The 25,851-nt window shown below is 35.2% G+C and overlaps 1 protein-coding gene across 1 annotated transcript; it reads right to left on the bottom strand.

The window, feature by feature from the left end:
* Window positions 1-47: 47 nt before the first annotated feature.
* Window positions 48-25,353, bottom strand: LOC137405084 (uncharacterized). The gene is made up of 11 exons (XM_068091310.1): window positions 25,328-25,353; window positions 25,065-25,209; window positions 20,578-20,733; window positions 16,296-16,403; window positions 13,725-13,873; window positions 8,723-8,881; window positions 7,517-7,635; window positions 7,223-7,334; window positions 5,022-5,149; window positions 3,402-3,603; window positions 48-189 (listed from the first exon to the last, which is right to left on the bottom strand). The coding sequence occupies exons 1-11, from the start codon at window positions 25,351-25,353 to the stop codon at window positions 150-152; spliced, it is 1,344 nt and encodes a 447-aa protein (XP_067947411.1). The 3' UTR covers window positions 48-149.
* Between the last annotated feature and the right edge of the window lie 498 nt (window positions 25,354-25,851).

Consider the following 25,851-nt stretch of genomic DNA (forward strand, 5'->3'; position numbering starts at 1 on the left):
ACAAAAAATTTCTGTGTCAAAAATGTAATAAAACGGAATCATGCATGAATAATTAAGGATAGCAGAATGATAGTATGATGTATAGAGGCTCGTAGCTGCCATGTTGATGTGTGGCAGCTTGTGGTTACCATGGAGATGTCTAATCACTACTACGGCTCTGCCGAGTCCACCTGATGCCTTTCTATATTCCTAGTGAAAGAGACAAACACAATTTATACTGTATACTGTTGAATGCAATCGTGCAGCACACCTATTGCATATCTCTGTCTATCAGAGTTGACTTTACCAAACGGATTCAAATGTTGTAATATTTAGTGATTCAATTTCGGTAGCCATATTGCTAGTTTTCATAATTGCACTGACTGCCTGAAAATATGAAACGATGACCAACAGAGCATGTTGTGCGTACACTCCTTATACTATGATGTCAGCATTTGATAAATGCAGTTTGTATATAATTCTTACAGCTAGCATCACTACAGATAAGCGATCATAGAATTTATATACAGTTGGGTGATTATTAAAATACAAGATACAAGTTTAAAAAATAGTACAGTTGCAAAGTAATTAAGTCAATTTTGTACTTTATATGAACTATACACAAGGCATCTGATAGCATAGCATGCTACTAATACCCTAGGACACTTATGTATTCGCCGCATCTAACTTTTGCGTTTTCGCGGAGTCATCCTCTCGCGAAAATTTCATGCGCGAAACTAAACTATCATAACGAACGAGCGAAAATGCGAAATTAAATAGCTTTGTTCATTAATAGTCCAAGAAACAATTGGCAGCAAGCGATCAAATTGCATTATCGACCTGGCCCACACCATTCTACCTGCGGTTCACAATTACAAACTAGTCCCAAATTGAATTTTTTTTCTTATCGGTGAACCAGGCCCGTATTCCCTGGGGCAGCTGGCCGGCTGAGCCGTCCCAACCTTTTAGGAACTTTCTGCGGCTAAGTACAGTCAAACTCGGATAACCCGCCCTCGGATAAAATGTAACATTTCATCTCAAACACAAGATTAACTCGAACGGATTTGTTTGGTCCGTTCCCACGCAATGATAAATTGCTTCAGATAACTCGACCTCAACATCATTTATTCAAAAAGTTATTTGCCCAACGGCTATGGAGACGGTTTTTATCGTTGTAGAATATCACTTTATTCGAAGCCATAGAGACAAACATCAACTTTTAGTAGTTCTTAGGCGTCATTATTATTATTATCATCAGTGGCAAAATATTTTTGTTAACGACCTTTATAAAGGTTTGCAAAATATCAAGTTTTACCAAACATTCGCTTGGCCATGTCCCATCGAAAGCGTGGAAACTTCCGTATGAACTTAAAATAAAATCGGTAAAATTGATCTTTGTTAAAACGCTCAAAAGAAAAAGATGCCTTCTTTCTGAGCGTTTTAACTGCGGTCAAGTTTTGCCTATTTTAATTTAAAAATGTCTCGTCAGTCACATCACCTAAAACAAAACAAATCTCAAAAAATAGAAAAATGTTGATACTTTCCAATAAAAATTTTTAAAACTTCACACGAGAGGCCCGGCTGAGGCCCTACATAAGAAAAACCTGTTGGGGGCTTACACCGCCCCCTCAACACCCTCAGGTGTTCATAACTAGTCGCCTAACATTAGCCGCCCCAACTTGCAATCAGTGAATACAGGCCTGCGGTGAACTGAACATGAGGAATCTAATTATGTTTGTTCCAGTGCATTTATTTTCACATCACTATATTTTCGCACTCATCAGAGCTGCGAAATTAAGTTGCAGTGAAATTTTACTCTGTATGCTACTCACGAAACTAAATACTAGCGAAATATAAGTGTCCTAGGGTATGACACATTATTTAGGATAGGACACCTTTGGTGACCCTAGCATTGCCTTTCACGGCGCTTGAACCTCAGGGTAATTCTTGTTCAAAATTTTCACATGAATTGAAGTTCATGGGTATTCCCATAGATATAGTAAGGGTTTACTATATCTATGGGTATTCTCATAGATATAGTAAGGGTTTACTATATCTATGGGTATTCTAGTTATCACCAACAAATTTTACAACTTCAATGAGGTTTTTAAAGTATAAAATAATATCTTCTTGCAATGGATGTTTCTAGTTCACTGTCAAGGGCAGCACCTGTGTTATCTATAATTGTTTTAATAGAAAAAGTTAAACGTCAATAATAGGAATGGTAGGAATGAAATACTCAATATTATTATGCATTCTGCCAGCAAAATAAAAGCTAATTACATTAAACCATTCAAAAATATATAACATGTGATCAGTCGCTCATCACAGCTTTCAAACAATGACACCAGACATGAACAATAAAAAGGGTATTTGATGTGGCTAGTTTACACTAAGCAGCCAGGAAACTTACCAAGTATTAATTTCAGATGGCGAATAATTTGAGAAAAAAACCATACGAGACCTCTGTTTACCGTGTAACCAGTGTGTAGCAAGATTTGAACAAAAGGTACAAACTGCCTTGCAGACGCCCCTTAAACACTTGATGCTTTCTCAAGATATACCTATATGAATGCTAGGAGACCCTGTGAATGCTGACGGTTTGGGTGTAGAGGAGACCTGATGAATAAAATATGTGATGTTTTTCCAAAACTATAAGTTGTTGCACGCTAGCATTGCCCAGAATTAATCTGATGCATAGGCGTCAAGAACTTCGCTAGCTCATCAAGTCACCGCTAATAACCAACTTGTATCGAACATGAGGTGCTAAGGCAGTGCTTTCGGGGCATGGGAGTAGTCCCACCACAGTCTGATCAGCTTTCATGATGAAATCAAGTTGTCAAACCATGTGATACCTCTGTTTACCGTGTAAACAGTGTGTAGCAAAAATTTTGTCAAAGTTCTGTCAAACGTAGACTTCATAAAAGAAAAGTTATGGCAAAAGTGGAATTTGGTTTCACTCAACTGAATACGAGGTCATGATGGTGGGTAGCATTGGGTTGACTACAGATTTTTACAGAGTAAAATTTAAATGCTTATTTGGATATTACACCAAAGCAGCCTTAAAGCAAAGTTGTAACAGCTATAGCGCTTGATGGATTTTGAACCAAATCACTATGAGTTATACTATAAGCGAATCACTATATAATCACTATATAATAATAAGCGAATCACTATGAGTTATACGATACTATCGCTACACTTACATTATGGATCATTTGTCAAACAATCATGTTTTCGGCTGGTAATTTTCATATAAACTGAAATATTCCACAAACTGCTGACAAGGATAAGCGAATAGCTTCACTGCAGCCATTTTCGGGCTAACAATGTTACCAAGCGTAATGCCTAAAAGGAATGCCAAATCCATCTGTTTTAAAACAAGGAGTTGCCCTCCTTACATAAGCGTGACAACTACTCACTCGTAACACCATTCACTGATCCCTGTACCCTTCACTCCATTGACTGTGAATGTGCACATCCGCTCATAGACTCTGCTGCCATGCCCGGCATCTGAGTGACAGTCTACACCGTCTATATCCCAGCTACCATCTTGTTTCCTATCCCTCATGTAGAAGACCGGGGAACACACGACCTCACACGTCATATGGTAAGTTTCACCACCTGCAAACACATGACCACACATGTCATATGATAAGTTTCACCACCTGCAAACACAGGACCTCACATGTCATATGGTAAGTTTTACCACCTGCAAACATATTTTCCATAAGTTCTCTGGGTGAATGCCAACTAAATAGGAATGAGATGAAGGAAAACTACATAGCCATTGTCCTATCATGAAAGTTTATTATTCCATCAGTGAAAGTAATAAACCGTGTAAATATAGATAGTTGACTTTATTGGGAGTTGGTGAATAGAAATGATTTAGTTCTATACTACATATGTAATAGTGTACTCAACCTTGTTATACTTCCTAGACCAAAATAAAAGTTGCAAAGACACGAGACGAATGCTGAGCATAAGCCATACAGACAAAAGGCTTGAGCAGTGATTAGCCTGTCAAACACTCTACACTTGGCTGCCGGTGAAAGTTTTACATATACAAGTACAGTGGAACCTCGGTTCTCAAACGCTTCGGTTCTCGACTAATTCGGTTTTCAATCAAAAATATTGAGATTTGCTCGTCTCGGATCTCGAACATAAATTCGGTTCTCGACCAAACCGGAGCACACGCATTAGAATTAAACGTTCGGAACAGCTCCGGAAACAGCATGGAAACATTCGTTAACTGAGAGAGAAGCAAGTTACGCTTCATAAATTCTTTAGAAAAAGGAAGGAACCATCTGGGACGACGTCCCTCTACCGAAGAGATTTGCTAGAGAGACAACTCCTCCAGTCGAGTTACCCTAAATTGTTTTGGAAGAGGATTCTCCTTCAAAGATGTAAAGTAAACGTGCCATTGCTGTTTATATTTTCTCTTTCACACGATTTCTGATGTAATTGATCTGTTGCACTTTTTGCTGTTTCATTATCAATTTCTGATATTGTATCTTAACCTAGAATATTTTTGGTATTTTAAGAGCAAAACATACGATATTTTTGGTTTTTGTTTTCTTTTTCCATCATCATAGATAGAAAATATTTTATTAAAAATGAACACGAGCTATATCTACCCGTTTCTATTTATAGTATGTAGTATACAGTACAGTTTATGGTGTAAATGTTAAAAAAATACTTTACCAAAGTTGTTTGCTCGGCTTGGAATGGATTAAAATTTACATACATATATATTAATTCTAATGGGAATAATTGTTTCAGATCTCGAACCACTCAATTTTTGAACAACCCTCTGAAATGGATTAGGTTCAAAAACCGAGATTTCAATGTATGTTCGATGACCCAGCTGTACAGAAAAAATGTTCAGAGATAAAACTGACTTGGTGTAAATATTTGGATTAGCAAACGAACAGACATGTACTAAGAGCTGTTTTATCTGAAAGATTATTATTATTATGGAAAACATAAGACTATTATTATGAAAAAGATATTGAGCTAATCGCTCAAATAGATCAACAAACCCGCAGCAAATGAGAACTCCATCTTGCTGGGAGGACTGCCATCATCTCCCCATTTGTAGAGCTCAAAGTCTGTCCAAGAAACAGAGTTGATTTTACCACTCGGTGATATAACATAGCCCATGGTGATCCTGACAAAAAATAAAAGAGAACCACATGAAAACACAATTTTATAAGAGTAGAATAATAACAAAAATTATTATTTTTTTGAAATTATCTGTGATTTGAATGCAACGGACTGAATTCAAAACTATACTTATTAAATGAACACAGCTAGCATTATATCATATTTACTTAGAAGTTCCATGATAAATAATCATAAAAAGAAATATAACAGTACCACTCTTCACATTGTATTGATCTATTTACGACTGTTCAACATATGAATTTGTCAATATAGGACATAAAATTCTAGCAGATATTTGACTTAATACCTGAAATAACTGTTTAATAGGTGAAGTTGGAAATTTCTCGAGATTTTGCAATTTCATAAATAAAAGAGAATTCTAGAATAAAGTTAAAAATGATGCTATACATATCTAAGAAAAGCTAGTTAAAACTGCCTCTTAATCACCACCTCTAAATCTGAACCAAGGCATCTCCGAGCCTGCGTGTCCATTTTGGAGTTTCTTGGGTAAAGTAACATTAAACACTGCTTTAAATCAATTATTGGTTTATTTAATTATTTTTTCACATATAATTCAGTTTTACAATTAGCATATTATGTAGTTTTACATAATGCATGTACATATGCTTTAATCTTTTGACACGTGAATTTATGTCGCCTAAATTTTGCACTCTTCCATGGCCAGGGCGACATTGATGTGACCAGCGCACGCATTTTTAAAAAAACTGCTTTTCATACACATCAATGTATCAGACTGAGTTAAGCAAAGGACTATTTGGGTAAACATATAAGAATGATAAAATTGTTAGTTATTTCCATTGTGTGGCTTCCAAAGTTTTAAAAAAACTTATAAGTGATAAAAACCGAAAAATAATGGAGTTAGAAAATGGATTTATGATATGCCTTAACAATGGTGGATCCTGATGCTAAAAAGATATATATGTTCCCTAAAAGCATTCTAATTGTGCATCTAAGCTTTTAAAGTGGCTCAGATATAGACTTGAGTGACTTGAAATCAAAGCATAGTTCTGATTTGAATTTGATTTTGAATCAGAGCATAGTTCTGATTAATCTGACAAGCGATCTTCTCGGCACTCTTCACTAAAACTACGGCAACCACAGCAGAAACAATGAAAAAAATAATGGACATTGGATATAATCAAGTCATTATTAGTACCTTTTTGTAGAGAATTTTCTACTGACAACTTTTTATTTTGGGTTCATATAAATCCAACAAACCATTTGTGAGTTATGCCCACAATATTGAGTGTAAAACATCGATAATTTTCTCAAAAATATTTCATTCACAGAGAAGAAAAACTGAAAATAAATTTACCCATCAAAGGGTTAATTCTATTTTTAAGGAGTTCTGGTATGCTTTTCTACCTTGCAACAAATTGAAACGAGTAGTGTTCTTTATTTTGACGATTTTACCATAAGAAACGGAAGTCTGAATAAAAAATTTTTTTTATGTAAGTTTGACAGTAGTAGTTTGTATACTATTGGCTCCTACCCGTACAGGCATTAGCAAGTGTATAGATTCAATTAAATACTGTTTTTATTCCAAATGTTTAGCGTTTTAAATACATTAATAATGTTATCGGGTAGAGGGTGTGTAGTTACTGTAAAGGGGTAGATGATGATGTGATAAAGAACTAACTTAGGTAATCTCCAAAAGGAAATCTGCAATTTAAAAGCAGACACACTTTACCCTTTACAAAATTTGGAGTCCATGATTACCCTGCAACTATTTGCAACAACTAAACAGACAACTACAATGTAACTGTTAGACAATGCCAGGAATAAATCTCTAAAAACAAAAATAGAAATATAACGTGCGAAAATGGGGTTCTCTAAAATACCTTTTTGATTAAAATACACAACTTTCAATTTTTTCCCTTATAGACTGAAAGTTACATACTATAACATCCTGTTAAATCTAACTTATAATATGTTCATTATAGTCTAGTAATATTCATATAATACTAGTTTCAGAACAACAAGTATTCACGAAATGAATAGTGCAGCAAATCACCATATCTGAGATTTCAGTCAGTTCACAGGATGATTTATTCACCTGGACAGAAGCTTTGGCATGCAAATTAGTCCTACAGCGATGTTGGTTCCATTCTCAAGATGCACGTACTGTAATGCATACCTGAACAAGTCCTGCCACTCCCTGATGTTACCTGAAATGAGCAAATCAGGTGAAAACAACTAACAATGTGACAAACTGAAACAGAATAATGCACATCATCATATTGCAGCAACTCAGTTAGGACACTTTTATTTTCGTTTGATAAATTCCAGAATATATATTGTATTTATTCCATTGTCTGCGCTTGCGTGACTGAATTCCCTGCCCACCTACCATATGAATGATCTCTCAGTCCATGCAGCTCCACAGTAAATGCCTCATCATGGTCCTCATATTTGACCTCAACACTACCAGTGAGATGACCAAACTGCTCATGGTGTGTTTGGTGCCGCCTACAAAATGTCAAGTCACCTCAAATCACAAAAAATTTAATGTACCTTTTAAAATTGGTGAGACAAATAATAATTACGTTTTAGTAGGATCCCAATAGTTAACAAATTTCATAGGATAAGTGAACAATATAGCAAGACTAGCTGTGCCTCCCGGCGATGCGGGTATTAAAAATCAGCTTATAAACAATGAGAAGTGATGAGATTTGCTTACTACTTGCTGGCAGGCAACTCTCTAGCAAGTGGCAGGCCATTGCCAAGTGGCCTGGCACATTGCCAATGGAAAATTCCACTAACCTAGTTAGTAAGCTTCAAATGCTGGTAGACAATGACATTGCGTCAGCATTGTTGCCCAGCTAGGCTGTTCTAATAATAGCCATAGCGGGAATGCAGACAGACATACGTCATACAGACATAAACATACTTTGAAAAATATACGTATATATATATAGACTAAGGTTATCAACAATGAATTCCAAAACAGAGAGAGTTAAGAGCTACCTTTTACCATCTGATTCCATAAAATCCGCTAGTGTGGTTATATATTATGGCCATGGTAACAGAATAAACACTTCTGCTAGATAACCTACCATTTAGATTTCCTATCAGTTAGTAACAACGATAAGTCTGGGAAAACAATGCATATAGTTTCACTCGGGTAAGATTTCCTGTTCATAAAAACCCAAAACGAATTTGCAATCATGCCATTCCATAAGCATACTAACTTTTTAGTACACCGTGGTTGCAAATTGTGCAATGGGCTGACAACTCCATTCCTAAATGGTCGTCGACAAAACAGTGCATGATTGCAGCTGTTGATTTAAAAATTTGAATAGGCAGCGAATCATTACACACTACTAAGTACTCGCCAATATGAGATTAGACCTCAAACAGTAGCTTTTATAAATTCAGCTTTTATGAATTCAGCTTTTATGAATTCGGTCTCAGAATACTATTAACAAATCTAGTTTGTTATGTAGTAAAAAAAACTACACAATGAATCCAACAAACTAGTCATAACCATGGTAACTAATAAACATGGTAACTATGGTAACTAATATTGGCACAAGAAAGCTGAGTAGGAACATACGTCTGGAGGAGCTTGAACCAGTCCCTTGTCCATGTCTCGCGAGCCATCGAATCGCATGTAACCCAAGGGTTCATGTGAACATCAAAGTCAAAAAAGGGTCCGGAGGAAGTCCAGTCTAAGTTGAACTTAACTCTATGCTCCTTTTTGGTGCCAGTGTGCCTACAGTGCATAACATGCAGTTGGTATCAAATATGAAGTAAAGGCATTTATCTTAGACAAGAGTAATTGTTGTCACACTTGAGTAGAGTGCAGCTTCTTTTACATACGAATGAGGCAGAAAAAGTTACCGGATGAGTTAAAGAAAAGAAATATAACACATGGGAAAGAGAAAAAACAAAACCTACAGGTTGACTTGCAACAAAATTCACATTACAGTTATTTGGTATCAAAAGATTTACCATGTCTTACTCTGCTGTGTTGTAAGTGCCAAATATGTGGAAATGTGATTACAAGCTCTTAACAGCTCAAAAACGAAAAGCCGCCGTAGATTGGAATCTCTTTATTTCGATGACGTAACCACGAAATTTGGTTATCGCCTTGTCACGTATGTTCTCACGTGAATTGAAAGGCCAATACAAAGCTCAATGTAAAACTTATCTTAGTACTAGTTAATGACAAACACCTCGGGTTTTACTGAAGACCCCGTATCAAATATAGATGCTCGCTACTTTACAGTTTTGTTTCGGCCTGGTTTAATCGGCAAGTCGTAATCTGATCATGTGACCCAATACTTCGCAAATAACTTTTGCAGCACTTTTCGATTATCACAGGTGACCAACAGGCTCGTCATGATTATCAGACAATGATATGTACTCCTTCAAGCTAAGGCTAAAAAATGAAACGAATTTTTACGGTAAGTTATAAGATATCACTGCTAAAAGTGACAGCATTACGATGACGATAAAACAGACGCGTAAGAACAATAGACATAGTTTTATTGAATGCGTGAAGTATATTTGTGAAAACATTTCGACAAATAAGGTTGCATGAAAGTGTAAACAGAAACCATCTTTCACAACTACATCACATTTGAGCCGTTTTGGAAAGGGAATCCAAACTACAGCGGTCTCGTGTGGCTGCAATTTTCTGTTCGTTTTTGAGCTTTTAAGAGCTTGTAATCACCTTTCTACATATTTTGCATCTACAACACAACAGAGTAAGACATGGCGAATCTTTTGATATCAAATAACTGTAATGTGAATTTTGTTGCAAGCCAACCTTTAAGAATGCCCAATAAGAAACATCTGTGTTTAAAGCAATGAACTAAACAAGTAATATCTGAAAACCAGTGAAATTTAGTTGGTTTACTAGGATTATATTTGAATAGTTGGCATCCCATCATCTGGTTAAAGGCTTGTCAGATTTTTTATACAATTTGTATCCTGGATCACAATAACCAATAAAATTGACAAACAATGTAGAGTAATTATTTATGCACAAAGTCGAATGAAACCACATGTAGACAAATGAAATCAATGCAAATCCACGATACTAAGAGTTACCTAGATATTTCGTGATGAGCGACTACATGTGAGCAACAGATCAGTCGCATTGATGGAAAAAAATCGACATTTGGCTTAGATTATTATATCGTCTGATGCTAGCTCAACTCTGAAAAAATGCTAGAAAAGCAGAAAGGTAGAGCTATAATTTACAGCTACCCAGAAGGCAAACAGAGTGTACATATTAATAAATAACTTTTTTGTGTTTTCGAATTCCGTAGACATGACAAAATATCTGACAGTTATCTATTTTGCATTTGGGTGAATGATAATCATTCATTAGTTCTTTGCATATCCATAAACTAGGAGTTATCCTCTAAATGCCGCTCAGAAATATGCGACTGACATGATACAGTAATAGCTCTATTGATTTATCTGCAAATCAATCCAATAAAGCATCTCCAACAGTAACTGAACATATTTGTCATATAGAATTTGATTATTGTGGTCTAAAACATACAACAATATTTTTGAACATAAGCCAGAGGTTTTGATGATGCATCGCTACAAATGCACTATCAACAGCCCTGACACAACTCTTTTATCATGATATCTCATGCACCCCAATGAGATAAAAACTACTGTAATGTGCCTAAAATTGGGAAGGATGTGCATATGGAATCTGAAAGCACTCTCAAAGTAGAAATGGCTAAACAGGAACCTTCATTTTTAGGCGTTTCACTAACAACTAAACTAGTGACACCCTTGTCATGCAAAACAAGTGTTAAGGCTGTACTTGTGTGTTTAGTTTAAGAGTGTAGAAATGATATCTAAACAGTATTTCATTTAAAACCTGTTACACATTGTATTGGCAGCAATTGCACACTACATCAGTGATTGTCTGTGATAACTTTGTTCATACTATCACAAACCCAGCTGAGTTTACACCAGTGAATAGTCCGCAACATGGCATTCTCATTACAGAGTGTGGTGGCTAAAACATTGAAATGCTAGTCACGCAGCAACTATAATGGAAGGAAATATAGATTAAGCAATTCGCAATAGACAATCACCATCGACGAAGTGATGCACATTGCACAGACTGTTGCGGATGCATGACGAAATGTCAGGAAAGTTTGACAACTGCAATGTTTGCAGACACATTTACCTTTCCTCAGATATGCTATTGGTCTACACTTTACAGGGTACATAGTCTATGAATAATTGCCGCAAAGATAATCCCGACATACTACTGTACCAGACGTAAGAACATTCACTCGATACAAATATTGACCTTCACACTGATGATTTATAAATCGTTGGTTTATAAATAAACATTACCTACCCTAGGACAATTATGTATTCGCCTCATCTAACTTTCGCGTTTTCGCGGAGTCATCCTCTCGCAAAAATTTCATGTGCGAAACTAAACTATCATAACGAATGAGCGAAAACGCAAAATTAAATAGCTTTGTTCATTGATAGTCTAAGAAACAAATGGCAGCAAGCGATCAAATTGCATTATCGACCTCGCCCACACCATTCTACCTGCGATTCACAACTACAAACTAGTATCAAATTGAAATTTTTTTCTTATCGAACCAGGCCCGTATTCCCTGGGGTGGCTGGCCGGCTGAGCGGTCCCAACTTTTTAGGAACTTTCAGCGGCTAAGTACAGTCAAACTCGGATAACTCGCCCTCGGACAAAATGTAACATTTCATCTCAAGCACAAGGTTAACTCGAACGGATTTGTTTGGTCCGTTCCCACGCAATGATAAATTGCTTCAGATAACTCGACCTCAACATCCTTTATTCGAAAAGTTATTTGCCCAACGGCTATGGAGACAGTTTTTATTGCTGTAAAATATCACTTTATTCGAAGCCATAGAGACAAACATCAACTTTTAGTAGTTCTTAGGCGTCATTATTATCATCATCAGTTGCAAAATATTCTTGTTAACGACCTTTATAAAGGTTTGCAAAATATCAAATTCTACCAAACATCTGCTTGGCCATGTCCCATCGAAAGCGTGGAAACCTCCGTCTGAACTTAAAATAAAATCAGCACATTTGATCTTTGTTAAAACGCTCAAAAGAAAAAGATGTCTTTTTTCTGAGCGTTTTAACTGCGGTCAAGTTTTGCCTATTTTAATTTAAAAACGTCTCGTCAGTGACATCACCTAAAACAAAAAAATTCTCAAAAAATAGAAAAATGTTGATACTTTCCGATAAAATTTTTTAAAACTTCACACAAAAGGTCCGGCTGAGGCCCTACATAAGAAAAACCTGTTGGGGGCTTATACCGCCCCCTCAACACCCCAAGGTGTTCATAACTAATCGCCTAACATTAGCCGCCCCAACTTGCAATCAGTGAATACAGGTCTGCGGTGAACTGAACCTGAGGAATCTAATTATTTTTGTTCCACTGCATTTATTTTCATATCACTATATTTTCGCACTCATCAGAGCTGCGAAATTAAGTTGCAGTAAAATTTTACTCTGTATGCTACTCACGAAACTAAATACTAGCGAAATATAAGTGTCCTAGGGTAATGTACAATACAGCATGCCCTCACCATCGATTTTAATCCATTCCAGGATTGGCATCGTAAAGTGGAAATGTCATATAGAGGGGTGTTATAGAAACCCATACTAATTATAAAATGCAATTATCCCCTGGTAAAAATTATCAAAATTTTATAAGTACCTATAAAAAATTAGTAACAAAATAGTAGATTAACCTTAGTAACTATAGTTACCTACAGTAACTTTAGCGTATTTAGTGGTTATGGTCTGCAATAAAATGTAACATTACCAGGTACAATCTGTATATGCAGTAGCAGCAGTACGTACCATAGAGACTTCTTACCTTCGAGACAAACTTACAACTTCGAATTTAACTTAAATGAATTTAGCTTACTAAACACACACTTTAAACGGAAGTTTTAGTATGTAGTTTTAATTATTTTACTGAACTTCAACTTTTTCATCGTTAAAATTTTATCACCTATCGGTTTCCAGCTTCATTTTCACTATAGCTTTTAGCTGACCTCATTAAAACCATTCTCCACCTAATTCGACAAAAAAGCCCAAGCGATGCTGTTCCCAAAAATGTTCTGTTTAATTCTAATGAAGTAGACTTTTTAGCAGATTAAGAAAAATATTCTGATCCCTGAGCCTCTGTTCGAAAGAATCGCAACTTCAAGTTTGCTACTGGTTTTCAAAGGGAAAATATTGCCGTTTTCCGCACGAGGAATGCTGAACTGAGAGAAATCGGTAATAGGAAGGCGCTGTAGGAAGGTTTCCGGTGAGCAGCATATCGGCATTTTTGTTATTTCGATGTGATAAGCACACCAACTGCCAAATCTTTAGTTGAATTAGTATGGCGAAATAGGATTTGTATGGCGAAGATGGAAAACCCTCGTGTTCCACTGTGTGGGGCAAAGTAATCGTATAACAGACATTGTAACCCGAGGATCCACTGTATTAGCTAATCGCTGCTTTCCTAGTGTAACAAAACTATGATAGCTTTCTTTTACAAACTATATTTACAACTTACTTCAAGGATCCATCAAAAGTGATCTTCCAGCGTTTCATTGGTTCTACAACTGATATTGAGAGACCAGCAGCGGCGAAAGCCATAGGTTCAGACTGAGGAGCTAGAGTGCGCGGGTGGAGGGGCAGTTCAAACAAGCCTAATTCAGGAATCTAGAAAATATCTATGCCATGCTAGCGAAAGTAATATCAAACACCAACTCGAAGCAAAATAATATGACCTTGAAATGAAACATGAATAGAGAAAAAGAACCAAGAACATATACAATGGTATTTATAGGTGGCTACAAAAACCATCAGCAACTCTAATTATATGCTTCTGCCAAACTAATCTAGGTAGGTTTAGCCAAAATGAAAACAAACGACCTGAAATAAAAATACTGAGATTAGTAACCTGCTGTGTATTCAATAATATGATCTGGCAGTCGGACAATTTTTACAGATAGTGACATTTATCCAGTGAGTATTAGAACAAAGCCAGTTAATACACCTATGTTTAGATATGTCCTACAACAATATAAATGTTTTATTTATTTTCATTGCACACTACTTTAGTAGCAGATCATACCGACATTATCACAGCGATAAATGCTAAAAGTTGTCTTCAGCACTACTACTAGCATAACAAAGTTAACTAAAGTTCATGGCAGCAACTTTTGAGAATTATGAGTAAATAATAAACTTTTGCCAAAGAGTGATAACAAATTAGTACAAAAAGAAACGATTGCTGTGTCTAAAAATGTGCTGTTTTTCATTGAAGCAGCACCCTCTTTAACCTTTGGAGTTGCTCTCTATTGTTATTGATCTCCGCTAACATAAAGCTAATGATGAAAATAGCAATACAACAAAAAAGAAACTGATGAAAAAGTAAAACAATTTCTAGTTGAAATTGAGAATAAAAGTAGTTTTAAATATACTGTAACACTTGTATTTGAACGCCATCTTATTTGAGCACCACTATAGGAGAGGGGTTGAAACATAGAGCGCTACCCTTTAATTGCACATCACTGCTATTTGAACGTCACTTCTACAGTGTATTTGACATTGTTATCTTTACGAACAGGATCTTTACGAACCCATAATATCAAGTGATCAATAAAAAAGTGTCCATAAAATTGTACTAATAATGACTCGATTACATCAATAAAAATTAATTCATTAATTGTTTCTGATCGTATCGAAGCTGGTTTTCCAACTGCAAGTATTGACGACTTTTTCGTTAAAACTCTGAATGCAATACCACAGAAATAATTACTGTAAATAAATGTAATGTAAACGCAAATAAAACTGTACAGGCTAATAGTAGTTCCTATTTTAATGCGGTCTTGATACTTCGATATATGTGAAAGAAGTTTTCGCACATACGATGGAATCTGTGCTACTACATATTTTGAGGCTATTTTAATTACACGCGGTTCCTCTTTAGTGACGCTAAAAGTTTTTATTCAAAATGGCATCGCATAAAAAGTTTTACTTAGCTAAAAATTGTTTGGACGCTAACATTAACTAGCTCAGCTGCGCAGAAGAAAAGTTGAGGTCAGAAGACACTGTGAAAGGTATTGAACAGCCAGGAGAATATGGAATGGTTCCAAACGAAAACGACAATCAGAACGCAACTGGCAGAACAAACAAACTAATATTTGTTTTAAAATGTTAATTTTTGTTTTTGAATGTATTATAAATATGGTTTGTTTACGTCACTTGTTCTTGAATATATATTTGTAACATTTGATAGATCATTTTTATTATATGAGTTATGAATTTACAGATTTATAGCATATTATTTGATAGCATCATAGCGATAATATGAACTTGGCATACAACGGATCCACGTTTGTAACTCTTCGTAACTTTGGCAAACATATCAATGAGTGCAATAAGCTTTTATGCAACAATGATAAATATAGTTATAAGATGAAAACATGCCTTCAAATTTAATATGGAAAATGATATATAAGCTGGTCGTAGGCTAATTGTAAGCAATTAGAGATGTCAACTGGTAGAAACATGCATCAGTTTCCCCGGGCATATTTATTTAGAGATCTACAAGTTGGAGTTAAGTTAGCAAATTTATTCCACCAAAAGGCTTAATGTCACTCCACTCGGAGGCTTAATGTCGCTCCACCCAAAAGGTTAATGTCGCTTCACCCGAAGTAAAGTGCAAAATATAGGCGTCCTTGGATTTATTCACCCGTGAAAGAGTTAAATTTGTCTTTTCAATATTACGATGAAGTGTTTGAAAAATACAACACCACCCTTTACTTGAACACCACCTCTAATAAAGCGCAACTCCAAGGGTTGAAAAATAGAGCGCCATGCCATTCAAATGAAGGTTTTACGGTAGGTTAAGGTTTGAAGAGAAGATTACTGTTGCCGGTTGATCAAGTAACCAATGTATCTCAAACATCTCTACTAGTGAACAAGAGCGATAATGTGTGATACAAGTTACATTTGTTCTTCCACTACCATGCCAACAAAGCCTATAGATTGGTCACACATGTAGTTACGTGTCTCATGTCGAACAACTAATGAAAGATCTCATCCTTAGCTACATGAGAGCTTCTTGTAGACTCACCCTAAGATATGTCAGCACTTGAATCATGCCTCCTTGGCGTCTCGCAGTAGCAGTAACTAGGTACCAACCATCAGCATTAGATGAACAGAAGTAGACTGCATCTACTGCCTGAAGAGAATATACATTGTATGTCTGTAACTAGTTGTCCATCTAATTTAAAACATGAAATCTCTGCTGAAAAAAACATTTTTTTCGGTTTATCATCAAACTCCTATAATATATTTATAACTCAGACATGTTCAAAGCCCGACCCGTGGGCCAATTGCAGCTCGGGGTCAATTTTCCTCTGGCCCGCAGCCTCTGTCATAAAATCAATAACGTCTGGCCCGCCTGTAGAATTAACCCTTTGAACCTTAACGGCCGATTTTCCGGCATTGTGTAGTGTGTGTCAAAATCCCTAACGGCCGGAATTCACATGGCTTTATTTACAAAAGCACGTATGTAAGAACGTAAACCAAGCAGATTACTACTTGTACAGGATGTTTGACCAGAAACGTCTCATCCATTTGTAACAGTTTTCAAATATCTTTAATTCCTTTGATTTAATAACAAATTTTATTAGGTATCGCGAAAAACATTGATATGACTCATTTGTTAATAGGTCATAAACGATTGTGATGCAAATAACAAATTTTATGATACTAGCTATAATTTTCCACTATGTTTTGAGTCATGAAATGATGATGAACATGTGCTCAATGGATATGATGCTACTGTAAACGTTTTCACGAGTATTTTTTAATCGTACGAACTTTTATAGTTTTGGCCCGAATAATGGTGACGCACTGTTTTTTCTGTTTGATGACATTTAGCGTGGGTCGTGTTGTATTAAGGAATTTGTTAGGCTCAGGCTATATTGGCCTCTGAGCTCACAGGTGATCTTGGCTCACAAGCAGTACAGGTGGTCTTGGCAATTACGGTGAGTGAATAAAGCTGGATAAAACTAGTTGGTAAAGCTAGTAGATTAGGTAGTATATGGCAGTATCGGGAGAATATAACGAAGTGTAAGAAAGACAGAGACTCTTCTTGTTCTTCTCCCCATCAATACACGTAAGTGTACTCATTCATACAACAGGTTGCTCGACCTTTTTACTAATTTTTTACCAAATATCATTGTATTATGAGCATGTTTAGTTATATTAAATAAAAGTTTAAAAAGTTTGGATCGTTGGACAGATTGCTTAAGGTTACTGACATGCACTGACAAAAACGATCAGGGATCAAAGGGTTAATAAATTGTTTAAGAATTCTATAAATATTAAACTGCCATAATGAGATACATAAAAACCTTTTTATGTTTCAAATTTAATTTGTACCCAGGCGTACAATTACTTCCGTTGAACTGCTACAAAAAAATTGTGTTAAAAAGTCAAGTGATTAGTAAATTTCAACTATAATCTCAATGCAATTTTGATATGCATGTTTCAAGCGAACCAAAACACATGCTTAAGATAGCTGAAATGAAAATCAAAAATCAACTATGAAACACAGATTGGCCCGGTAAAGTTTATTTGAATTAATTGCTGTTATATGTAAAAAATGTCTGCGAAGGTTGGCCCTAAATTTTAAACACACCAATTCTGGCCCCCTTTGCAAAAAGTTTGGACACCCCTGTTATAACTAATAATATTAATTTTTTGGCAATAATTTCATTTTAAATAGATTTTTTTTTTAATTTTGCCATACATCAATAATATAACATAAAAGGAAAGAAGGGCAACAGTTAGCTACTAAAATCGAATAAATGGTTTGACAAATAGTGTTTAAAATGCCTTTCTCTACTAAAAGAATGGATATTAGGTGGAAGATTGTTAAAGCAGCTGGCAATGATATTTCAAAATAATTGTTAGATGCTGTATGCATTTTTTTTCATACCATGTAAGTGTAAGTTGAAATGAGTTGAAAACTTGTAACTGTCCTGTGAAAAACGAGGACACAAGCCATGAGAGACCTTAAAACCTTTAATTGACATAAAATAACAGTTTATCATAGGTAAAGTAAAAAGATGCAAAGATTTGTCCCAGAAAGATCATTCGTTAGGATAAGATATGCCGGAATATGATGTAGACTTGCAATAAGTCATGAAATGTTCTTTTTGCAACAAGAGTAAATCATTTGTGACATATCTTGGGGCTAGATTATAATAAATGTGTATACCATAAATGAAAATAATAATATAATAGATTAAAATTTTGTATAGGCTTATAAGGACAAATCATGGTTTATTCAAAGTAATGTGTATTAATGACCCGGCCGATGGATAAATTCTCTACTATACTGGAAACACGCAGACGGTTTGGTTGCTATGATAGTCAAATTAATCATGTACAGTACGCCCTTGGGTTTGGCGATGACAATAACAATGACTCTGTTATACGATTTTTTCGCCTTACGATGTCCCACACAATGGTTTTTCATCCTCACCATATGACATTTTTGGCCATACGATATTAATAAAACTTTCTCTCGAAATTAAAATTTGGCAGTTGGTGCGCTGAATACGTCGAAATAACGAAGATGCCGATATGCCTTGAATGTAAAAACTCCCTATGCTACGTACTCCGAACAGTACATTGTAATGTTACATTTTATTGCAGATCATAATCACTAAATACACAAAAGTTACTGTAACTATAACTACTAAGGTTAACATATTATTTTGTAACTAATTTTTTAATATGTACAGTACTTATATAGAATTTAGATGCTTTTAGTAGGGGGTGTTTACATTAGATAATTACTATGGGTTTCGATACTGCTCTATACAACATTTGCCTTACGATGCCAACGCTGGAACAAATTGAAATGGTATGGCAAGGCTCCACAGTATATGACAATGATATATAATCTATATCTATGTATAAATCTCAGTGTTTCTATCTGTCGTCTTTTATTTGTCTGTCAAGATATAGTAATAGTCTTAGGAACAAAAAATCTGCCTCGACTAAAATTTGAACTCACAACCTTCAGGTGTGAAGACAGAAAAGTCAAACTAATGGACATGTATCCAAATGGCCGTAGCGATTAACAATAGTGCACATAATAATTACATCAGTTGAAATAGGCATGTTTAACAAGCTTCAGAAAATAATAGCATGCGTGATCATTATGCTTAAAGTAACATTTATTAAGCTGGCTTCTGACTCAGCTTTTACTATGGTTAAGATTTTACTAGCGCAAGTTACTAGCTTACCAGGTAAGTTACTCAAACACATTGGATAATTATTCTATTACCTATGCAGCGCTGGGCACTCACCTAGTAACCCACACATGATAGATTAGTGAATAATTGTTAAATGTCACATGACTAGGTAGACAGACACATACAGCCAAACAAGGCAATCTCATCGGCACTCAAATAAATCAGGCATCGTATGCAAGTGTTATTACAGTAGACGCTCCTATCACGTACAATCCGTTCCGGAAACGATTACGTTCCCAGAACATAAGTATTTTATGTTATACGAACAGTAAAATACATGTAAATTACCTGATCAGTTCCAAGATCATCCTAAACTTACTCTTTTGGTCCTTCAAAAAAGAAAAAGACTAAACGTTTTAGTTTAATGACGGCATTTGAATTGAATTATTATTGGTTTGTATCGACAACTTTTCTCCGTGTTTCTATCACTTTGATTTGGTTCCTGGTTGGAATAATGTTACTATGAGTTATGGAGAATGCACAACTTTAATGTCAATTTGCGTCGAGACATTGTTCTAGACGGTAAGGTCTATTTTGCAAAAGGAAAACAATAAAAATGTTTCAAACGTTTAAAATAGTCATACAAAACTATAACGTTAATATAATAAGAGCATAGTCTATCTGTCCATCCATCTATCCGTCAAAAAGGTTCAAGGTTATGATAAAATATAGCTTTCGACGACGGTCAAACATGTGACATTCAGATCGGTAGACCGACACTCTAACAGCTGCACCAAATAATTGCACTTGTTATCCGCGCTTTACCGATATACCTGACACTTTCTCATTGTGAACTATACTGCCATGGTGCTAGTATGTATAATGGCAATAATGTATACGTTGTTTTCTCAGTCAAGTGCGGAAAGAGAGAAAGCGATATTTTTAGGGCTAACCACAAGATGCGCATGATTCAATCAAATTTGAGAACTTGCGCCGACTTGACACTTTACGTTATGTGAAATTTTACGTAGTGTGAAGCACAAACTTGACATAAATTCTTTACATTATGAAGAACTTACGTTATAGGAAGTATGCATTAAAAGAGTGTCTACTATACCATAGTATACACAATATTATTACCATAGGGTGAGCCCTTTCATCTGGCAGCATTTGTGCTCTTTCCATTTCAGCAACAGAACTCTTTGAGCTGACCCCATAGCCAGCAACTTCTCCGCTGTCGCTTGAATTCTTCTTCCTTAGGGACCGTAATTTGTAGATTAACCAGAAGAGTAGATACTACAAAATATAGCTAATGTTGACTCAATGTTCTAAAACAGAACATTTTTATAAAAACAGTCTGTTACACATTTCAAATTATCTATATATCTTCACTACTTGCACAGGTAATAAAAAGTCTTAACATAGAAAATCTATTTTTATTTAACGTGTAACAACAGTTACTATTCTAACTATTAAACTCCATATCATGACAAAAAAGTTCTGTGCATTTCAAATAATTTAAGAGAAAAAATTAAATGACTAAAAATGTTTAAATGTGAAATAATTAGAAAGTAATGGCTAGATAAAGTCTGTTTTACTATAATGAAATTACAATGAAAAATGATACAATTAATATGTACTGAGAAAACAAAATAAAAATCATAAATAAGTTGAATTAATAATAACAAACTTCTGCGTATAAAAAAGGTTACTGTTGCAGCAAAAGCTTGTTGTATTTAAAGTTTTGATGGATGATACTGGTGCCTCTCGATACCGGTGCAAACGAATAGCAGTGAAGCGCACGAGAGTACTGTGCCTGACCGAATGTGAAAAGTTTTCAGCTTTTAGCATTTTAGCAAATGCCTTAAGAATAACCAGAAATTGATGGTGTCGTGAAATTTGAAATTCAAACGTCACATATAAAAATAACAAATTAAAAAAATTGGTAATGTTAAAAAATAAGCTCTTAAAGTTTTTTTTAAAAATAACAAACTACAAATTAAAAAAATAAAGGTAATGATAAAAAATTAGCTTTTAAAAAAATTTCTAAAAATAACTAAAGGCAATATTAATTAATTATAAAAAGTGCCTATTTAGCGTGTGCAATCGCGATAAGGTAAGAGATAGATAAGGTAAGAGTGTTGGCTTAGCTAAGAATAGCTTAGCCTAGTGATTACGCATGCACGTTTGTGGACTTGTGATTTGAATGTGGCAAGTTCAAACCCATTATAAAAAAATTTTTGTTCGAAGATTTTAATGGCTATAACTGACACATGATGAACAGAAAACAAACAAAATACAAAGATTAAGATTTATATAGATTGGTTGTCTTACAGTGCAACTACAGCAAGTACATTGTCATTGTATGAGATATGACACGAGTGTTTTACCGGCTTAATACAGCAATTATACTTCTATATTTTTATTCACCTCAAAATTCATAATGAGTTTGTTTTCCTCTGCCCTTACACAATGATGCACTCAAATGCTGCTGAGCGCTGGGACTTCACTGCTGACTACGAAACACTTAATATAAATGTCTATGATAAAAACTTACAAAATTATAAGGTTATTCTCATATTTTTAGTGCCCTCACAAATGAGAAATTTTGCATGGACATGTTTTTTTATCGAAACGAGTTTGATAAGAAGACAATGTGAAACCGTGTAATTACATACTTAGCTGACCTTCCAACCATAGCAGTGGTGATATAATGCTGCTCATAATTACAGACAGCAGTGAATGGGTACACTTAGGTCCATTACAACTTTGCACTTCCAATATAGCGTTCAACAAGGTACAGTCAAACCTTGACATACAAAGTTAAACTAACTTGATATTCACTCCTTACATTACAACCATCTTAAGTTTGATGAAATGTTCATATATTAGTACATTTTTCTTTATTTAATACATTTCAATACCTAAAAACAACGATAATTACTTTTTATGATTATTTATAGCCGTAAAAGAAATCTATTACCTTCAGATTTGGCCAGTTATTTCAATTTTACTATGTAAATCCAAATACTTGACATCATATGTCAGAAGTTATTTTGAATCCCAAACAAGTATTTGATTAAAAGTTGACTTGCAACAAAATTCACATTACAGTTATTTGATATCAAAAGATTCACTATGTCTTACTCTGTTGTGTTATAGGTGCAAAATATGTGGGAATGTGATTACAAGCTCTTAAAAGCTAAAAAATGAACAGTTAATCGCAGCCACACGAGACCGCCGTAGTTTGGATTCTCTTTCCAAAACGGCTCAAATGTGACGTAGTTGTGGTAGATGGTTTCTGTTTACACTTTCATGCAACCTTATTCGTCGAAATATTTTCACAAATATACTTCACGCATTCAATAAAACCATGTCCATTGTTCTTACATGTCTGTTTTATCGTCATTGTAATGCTGTCACTTTTAGCACGGATATCTTATAACTTACCGTAAAAATTCGTTAAACTTTTTAACCTTAGCTCGAAGGAGTGCATATCATTGTTTGATAATCATGACGAGCCTGTTGGTCACCTGTGATAATCGAAAAGTGTTGCAAAAATTATTTTCGAAGTATTGGGTCACCATGATCAGATTACGACTTGACGATTAGTTCAAGCCGAAACAAAACTGTAAAGTAGCGAGCATCTATATTTGATACGGGGTCTTCGGTAAAACCCGAAGGGTTTGTCATAAACTAGTACTACGATAAGTTTATATTGAGCTTTTTATTGGCGTTTCAGTTTACGTAAGAACATCACACGACAAAACAATAACCAAACTATCATGACTATGTCAGAGAAATAAAGAGATTCCAATCTACGGCGGCTTTTCGTTTTTGAGCTTTTAATCACATTTCCATATATTTGGCACCTACAACACAACAGAGTAAGACATGGTGAATCTTTTGATATTAAATAACTGTAATGAGAATTTTGTTGCAAGTCAACCTTTAAATTGTACATCTTATGTTGATAAATCTGTATGTCGAGATGGACATAAATCAAGATACGAGTGTAGATATATAATAGTTACAATTACAGCAAGCTTTCCTTTCATGGTGAATCTATATATACTTCTCAAAGTTTGTCTGTATGTGTGTAGTTCCAGCTATAGCTATTAAAATCTTGGAATAAATAACCCGTATCGTAGAAGATTTGATTTTAGACCCTCCGGTTCACCAGTACGATGCATTACCAATTCAGCCACACGAGCTTGATGAATGCAATTGGCGATATATGTCACTATATAGGAGCAAATACGCTACTGGTCTCCCTCAAAACGTAATGTGATGGCGTAACATCATGAGAAGCAGTAGCTCTTATTAGTAAGCTTTCTCAAATTATTCATTAGCAGTGTGCCAGGCTAATAGCAAGCAACTCTCGTTACCTCTCATTGTTTATAAGCTCATTTTTAATGACCGGGCAACGCCGGGTAGAACAGCTAGTATATATATTTCTCAAAGTTTGTGTGTAGTTCCAGCTATAGCTATTAAAGTCTTGGAATAAAGAATCCATATTGCAAAAGATTTGATCTCAGACTCTCCAGTTCACCATTCCGATGCCTTACCAATTCAGCCACACAAGGTTGATGGATTCATTAGGCGATATATGTCACTATATAGAAGCAAATACGCTACCGCTCTCCGTCATGACACAAAGTAATGGCATCACTTCATGAGAAGCGGTAGCTCTTATTAGTACGCTTACTCAAATTATCCATTGACAATGTGCCAGGCTAATAATAAGTGGCGAGTAACTCTCATTATCTCTCATTGTTTATAAGCTGATTTTTAATATCCGGGCAACGCCGGGTAGAAAAGCTAGTCTATCTATAAATATAAAACTCAATGTATGTTATTAGTCATCCGTATGTGCAGTTATAACGATAAAGTTCTAGGAACGAAAAACCCTCTTCGCACTGGATTTGAACTAGCATCCTCCAGGTCTGCAAACAGACGTGCTATCCCCCAGGCCAAGCGGCTACATTGCTTTACAAGAGAATAACTGTAGTCATACTCATTACATCGATTAAAATACACATTCTTGAAGTGCTTGCAAAAATACTATTGGTTACTACTAGCACACTTGAAGATCCTGATTGATTGCGTGAGAGATCATGACCCGTAAGGATTATAGGCAAAATCATTCCCTGCTATGGCAAGGTAGCTGCCTGGTTTCAGGGCTCTTAGTATAGTAAAGATTTAGACAAGCTCAAGTTGGTAGCTAAAGTTACTCAAATTTTGCTAATTTTGCCATTGGCTAATTACAGAGTCAACTACATTACCTGTTACCGGTTATAAGCTGTTTTTTATTATTCGTGCAACTCCGGTCATTCAGCAGTATTAAACTACATGTATTTCACACATAGTTACGTATAAGCTTTGGATGAAAAAAAAAACAAAGTGGAAATTAAGTGCTACTTATATCATGTTTTCAGTTAATCAAGCAATAGTCGGCTAATTTGTTATAACAACAATAATTGGTATTGATCATTCACATGTACTTCTACTGGTGCACCAGCATGCAGAATGATTGTAAATTATTCCGGAAAGAATTTAAAATAAACATCTGCAATGTAATGACTTCTTCAAAACTTTGAGCAAAGATAGTGAGTGAGTGAACTAACTTTGAGGTAGTAGAATTTGCCTTTTTGCTGATAGATACCATTAATGGGTGCTGGGTCATCCTTTAACAAGAATAGAACAGCAGCAGCTACTACTATTGGTAGAGAGAAATACCTCCAGATATCTTCAATAAACCATAGTGACCAGCTGGTAGAAATGCAATTGATAAAGTATTGAGATGATGCCACATTATAAAAAGGGGTTGACGTGACATAAAGGCAATCCCATTTCCAAAAAATCTCTAAATAGTTATGATTTTGCGTACCTTTCTGCGAAAGATATTTCTTTCATTCAATTTGGTTGAGAGCTTTATGAAATGAATTCACAATCTTAACAGAGTTTAGTCTATACAACACAGTAACACTGCTTCATTTTGAGTTGTCCTTACTTTTGGGCCGCAGCACAATAAGGTTTGTAACCACATTTCAAAGCAAACAAAAACCTAGCAAAAGTAGATAAAAACAAAACTTGTAGTGTCGAGAAGTTTCTTTTAAATTGTAACATATGCTCCCAGCTTCAGTGGACTTGACATAAAGTTAGCATAGCCTCAAATTTGGGTATAACCTTGCTTAAGATGTTTTGATACTCCATCTATTATTGAACACAAAAAACATGTTGTTATAAATCCTACCAATACTCTGTCTTTAGACGGTTAAGTTAATTTTCCAATACGTACTTATAATGAAAGTTACATCACTAAGCTTGGAGCGGATAGAAAACCAATGATCCCAACATAGAGAGCAACAGCTGTGCCAAAAAAATAATGTTAATTTGACTCCCATGATTTGG

This window comes from Watersipora subatra, chromosome 9, assembly GCF_963576615.1.
Source record: "Watersipora subatra chromosome 9, tzWatSuba1.1, whole genome shotgun sequence".
Classification (NCBI taxonomy): Eukaryota; Metazoa; Bryozoa; class Gymnolaemata; order Cheilostomatida; family Watersiporidae; genus Watersipora; species Watersipora subatra.